Raw genomic sequence first — 5376 nt, 5'->3', positions numbered from 1 at the left:
GTTTATTCCTCATTAAATCTGTGATCTCCTGGCAAGAGACCTTACCTCCCTGTGCCTCAGTTTCCTCATCTGTAAAACAGGATAGTAACAGCACACTCTTACCACCCTAGAACGTGGAAACTCACTTTAGGCAGTGTAGACAGGGGCCTTAGCCCAGTAACCTACACAGAAGGCACTCAGTAAGTGTTGACCATTATTACATAGGAGAATTGGGGTTGCGTGGATTTAAAGAACCACCAAGATCACAGAGCACAGCTGGGGTCTGAGCCCTGACCGTGCTGCAGGTCAAGGGGAAATCTCTCCATGATAAATCCAGACCCAAACTAAGTTCATAGTCTCGAAGAATCTTTTCCAAGTGACCAAAGGACTCCTCAGGCCTTGGCAACACCCTGCCGGTGGGAAGAAGAGGATCCGAGCTGCCTCATCAGGACCTAGAAGGCTGGCCTGGAGCCACCTCCAGGCTCCCCCAGTTTCCTGAATCCCCATGGATTCAAGATGGGTGAAGGTCTCATTCTCCTCCAAAGAATCCTGAGAGTCCCTTCACCCATCTGCACCTTCACCAGCATGGACAGTTCCAGATTTTCTAGTCTGGAGGGTCATAGGGGCAGTTCTCGGATTGCAAAAAAAAAAAAGGAGCTAAAATTCCCTGCCGGCGGCTCCCATCCCCGACCCCGCCGACCCCTTAGCGTCGCCATTGCGCGTTAAATCGGGATCTCTGCTAGAAACTAACCCCTGTAGGAAAGTAATCTTGACAAAGGAAGCAGACAAAAATAAGTTTCCTTCTGGAAAACCCCTTGTGAGGGTCTTTCGGGCGGAGGCGCGGTGTGCCGGGAACAGCCGAGACTAAGGGCCGACCCCCTAATCCTCTCCCCGCCTCCATCAAGGTTTCTAGCGGCGCTGTGGGCGTTTAAGGGTCTGGAGGCCTATCTCAGATGGGGGTGGGGTTGTGCGTCGGGTGTGCTCATATCCGCAGCCTACAGGTGCGGAGTCAGACCTGAAAGTAGGCAAGTTGGGTTGAATCCGGCCCTCTCATGAGATTTTGAATCGACCCACCTCCCCCAAACCAAACAATAGCTTCGAAACATTTTTTGAATAATGCAGCCGAATTCGATATCGGCTTCATCCAAAACGGCAAATAAGCCTGCCCCCCTCGCCAAATCGGAATTGGAGCTGAATTCAGGAAAAAGAGACGGAGAAAACCTCCCCCGGCGCTCCACGCCTCCGCGAGGGTCTCCCGCGACCCCTGAAGCCAGAGACGCAAGCGGCCGGTCGCCTTCAGGCGTCCCAGCGCCCCGCGCTCCTCTTCTCCCAACCCGCGCGCCCCCTCACTGCCGGCGCCGCTAGGGTTAAAAGTTACCTCTCGGTTTCTTCTGCCTGCACCCCCCCCCCCAGGGCCGGATGATGTAACCCCCCTCCCCGCGCCCTCCCCGCCCCCTCCACCATGTGACACTTTAATTAATAATAGCGCCGTCAGCACAACAAACGCACAACACAAGGAGAAACTTGGTGTCCAGGGGAGGCCCCCGGCGACTGGAGCGCGGCGGAGGCAGGCGCAGAGGCCGAGGCAGAGGAGGCGAGGGGCGGCCCGACGCGGGGAGGGAGCGCGGCGAGCGGTCATGTGCCCGTGCCCCCTGCACCGCGGCCGCGGCCCGCCGGCGGTGTGCGCCTGCAGCGCGGGCCGCCTGGGTCTGCGCTCGTCCGCCGCGCAGCTCACGGCCGCCCGGCTCAAGGCGCTCGGCGACGAGCTGCACCAGCGCACCATGTGGCGGCGCCGCGCGCGGAGCCGGAGGGCGCCGGCGCCCAGCGCGCTCCCCACCTACTGGCCCTGGCTGTGCGCGGCCGCGCAGGTGGCGGCGCTGGCGGCCTGGCTGCTCGGCAGGCGGAACTTGTAGGAACGCGGGGCTTCTTGGTGGGGCCGAAGCCGAGACCCAGCCGGAGCGAGCAACAGGTACGCTAGCGAGCGAGCGCCAGCGCGCGGTGTCTGGGGACTGGAGACTTGCGGCTGGCTTGGGAGCGGGAGAGCCTCAAGTTTGGCGTTCTTCTCTTCCCATCTCCTTCTTCCTCCGCAAGGATCTCGGTCCCCCTCCTAGGCAGTCCCCATCTCTCCTTCCAAGTACCGGCTCCACCGTTTCTGCCCCTTCTCTCCGAGTCCTTAAGCGCATCTTGCCACTCTCTCCATCGGGGTGGCTTTGGGAGGACTTTAGCCTCCGTAAGCCCCACCAGCGGCTCAAGCAAACACACAGCGCAAGTAAAAACTGGGCTTGCTCTGAGAACAGTTATAGGCCAAGCCAAAGAATTATAATCTATCGCGGTTTCAAGACGAGCCCTCAGTCCTCTTTCAGACGCCTGCCACTCCAGAGTCGCCACCGTTTCCATCACCGCCGCTCCAGACCCCCTTCTCCTTAAGTGTCACTTCTCCAGTTTCTGTTGCCCGTCTCCCGGCGCCCCGAGCACTTCTCGCGACTTCCTCCCTCTCCTGGTTTCTGGCCGGCTCCGTCTTTCTCCCTACCTAAAACTTTGCAGTTTTCCTCCGCTCTGGCAACTTCTTCTCCCCTCTAGCGAGGTGTCCCGTTTGAGGAGCTTGGCCTCCTCTTCACCAAACGGAGGAACTGAGATGAAGGAGATGCCCCCAAGTGAGCTGGGATCCGAGGCTCTCAGGGAAACTCCAAGGGGAAGCCTTAATGAAAGAGCATCAGCTGAGCTCTATCTGGGTGCTAGGCCTTGTTGAGGGAGGAGGTGTTTGAGAGCCTGCAGTATGCTAGGCACTGCGTGGCGGGGGTGGGGAGTGAGTATGGAGCTAGTGTGTCTGGTACCAGTAGGAGAAAGGTACTGAGCACCTACTGTGCGCTAGGCCCTTGATATTGGGGAATTACTGAGCACCAGCTGTGCGCCTGGCACTGTGCTAGGCGCTTTAGGAGAGCAAAAAGGATCGTCTTTTCAGATTCTGGAATAGAGAGGAGAGCTGCAGTGAGTGCGAGTGGAGAGAATCAGGCTGAGCTTACCAAAGGTGGGTCTAGGGCCGGAAGGTGAAGGTCGAAGGTGAGAAAGCCAGCCTCGGGATGCCATGGCCCACAGAAACCGAGCTCTCGGGTCGCGGCTGAGCCCCGCGGTGCGCCAACACCCTGGGAAGCTGGCGCGGCGCCCGCAGGGAGAGGCGGCAGCCGGAGCGTGGGGGGTGGCAGCGCCCGGGGAGATGCGGGGGTGCGCGGGGTGTGAGCCGGGAGCGCGGGCGACAGATGTCTCGTGGGCCGGCGCAGCCCGGGCGCTGGCGAAGAGAGGTGCGCGCTTCGGGACGCTCTCTGCCCGGCTCGGAGGTCACATCCGATTCTCCTCCTCCCGGAGGAGAGGCCCGGGGCTTCCCTCGACCGCAGAAGCCCAGGCTGGGGCCGCCGAATCCTAGAGGCAGGAACAGAATTTTGGATGGGGCACGGGGAGGTGGGGCAGAAAAAGGGAGCCAAGCAAGAGACGCGAAGCCCAAAGTGTGTAATTTAGGGAAAGGCGGAATGAAGGTGGGAAAGGAGGCAAGGAAAAAACGGGCGGCGAGACGAGGAAAGAAAGGCGGGGGAGCTGGAGAAAGAGAGAGTTCCTGGAGAACAAGATAGTGGGAACGTGGATTAGAAAGATGGGAAGCGAGGGGAATCCAGTAGAAATGGGGAGGAGGGCTAGGACACCGCTTCCTCCAGTCTTGGAGACCAGGCGAGGCTGGGGAGGCGCTGCCTTCTCGGGACTAGACGGTGCAGGATGCTGGGCGTCCCACCTAGGGGGCGGAGAGCGCCCACCAGAGCCCGACTGGCGCGCGTCGGGGCCGGGGGTGCTCCCGGGGCCCTCAGGAGGAGGCTGCCGCCCTGGAGGTGGCCCGAAACCTCCGCGAGGGCGCGCGGGGCGAACGCAGCGCGTCTCTCTGAGCTCGGGCGCGGGGAAGGACCCACGCGACAAGGAAGGGGGACGGGAAGGAGTTTTCGCCGGTGCGGCGTCAGCGGATAATTGTCGTCGCAGAGTTTATTTCCCCTTCCTGACTCTGCTTCTGCCCCAGAGCCCCGTGCTACGTCCCGACTCCAGGCCACCTCCTCAGCATACCCCTGGTCTCCTCCATCCTGCTGTGTCCCGTCCGGGCGTCCCCAGCAGGCACACCCTCTAGGGTCCTCCCGCCTCGGGTGCCCTGACCCCAGGATGCCCGGCACGGCTTTCCTGCCGCGCTGCACCTCACTCCCTCGGATCGCCGGTAGAATGGTATTGAACAGAATGTATACCACTACCATCCCGGGGTTCGCCTGGCTGGGTCTCCCAGGTTCGGCCCCTATCACAAGGACTTGGCTTCTCTCGCTGCTACCTCCACCTCGGGGCTTTCTTGTGCTTTGGGCTTAACCGGGGGAAACCCATCTTTCCCCAGCCTTCGGTAAGTTAGCAAGACGTGAAAGGAAATCCCCTGGAGAAAGACAGTTTGTTGAGTTGTGTGTGGTCCTCTCCACATTTCCTACCCCAGAAGAGAAATGGGAATGCTCACAGGGTGCCTTATTGGTTTCAGGGAGGCCGGAATCAGCCATCTAGAGCAGACCATTCTCTTAGGTTAAAGGTGAGTTTAGCTCTATGCATGACAGCAGTTTCAACAAGCTTGTTTTGAGCCTCTACTGTGAGCCAGCAATAGTTTTCTTAGAAGTCATCATTAAACAAACAAACAAAAATCCAACCTCTCCTCTGAGACTCAGTTTTCCCATATGTAAAATGGGGACAATAATAGAACTTACATGCACAGCTGTTGTCAAGAGGGTAAAATGAAGTCATTTACAGAGAGCTCTAGAACAGTGCCTGGCACATAAGAAGTGAATATAAATGTGAGCTATCATGACTATGATTGTGCATTTAATATCTTTCTTTCCGAAAGCAGACAACACTTTGCCATTGTCATTGCTGGTGATTCCACACTATTTTTACTTGCCATTTTGGGGAATCAAGGCCACATGGGCCAGGATAGTATAGGGGTTAAGAGCATGGGTTTAGGGATCAGATGAAACTGGATTTAAGTCCCAGCCCAAGAACTTTCTGGCAGTGTGACTTTGGGTAAGAACCGTAACCTCTCTGAGCCTTTATCTGTAAACCGGAGCTGTATCTCTATCAGGATTGTTGGGAGGTTGATAGGAGAGCATCTATTTCACGTGCCCAGTGCAGTGCCTGGCACTTAGTTCAGTTGTCAGAGGATGCTATGAAATGGTTAATGCCATTCAAAAGGGAAACTGAGGCAGAGAGAGTCCACCTGAGTCGTCCCAAAGGATCGATCAATGGCAAAGTCAGAACTGGCATTGGAGTCTCTGCCTTTGAAGGCCTGCAGCACACAGCCCGTCGGATGACTTGAGGGATGCAGGGATGATACCAGGGCGG

General features: G+C 58.1%; 1 protein-coding gene across 1 annotated transcript; it reads left to right on the top strand.

Annotated features, from left to right (window-relative positions):
* Window positions 1–1616: 1616 nt before the first annotated feature.
* HRK (harakiri, BCL2 interacting protein) lies at window positions 1617–1938 on the top strand. The gene has a single exon (XM_004281472.3). It carries the CDS (start codon window positions 1617–1619, stop codon window positions 1890–1892), a length of 276 nt encoding a protein of 91 aa, XP_004281520.1. The 3' UTR covers window positions 1893–1938.
* Window positions 1939–5376: the final 3438 nt, after the last annotated feature.

Source organism: Orcinus orca, chromosome 15 (assembly GCF_937001465.1).
Source record: "Orcinus orca chromosome 15, mOrcOrc1.1, whole genome shotgun sequence".
NCBI lineage: Eukaryota > Metazoa > Chordata > Mammalia > Artiodactyla > Delphinidae > Orcinus > Orcinus orca.
Note: the sequence above shows the minus strand (reverse complement) of the source record. Positions and strands in the feature narration are given on the sequence as shown.

What these genes read in the sequence shown, in the direction of transcription:
- HRK (XM_004281472.3), top strand. Translation starts at nt 1,617, where the DNA reads ATGTGCCCGTGCCCCCTGCACCGCGGCCGCGGCCCGCCGGCGGTGTGC.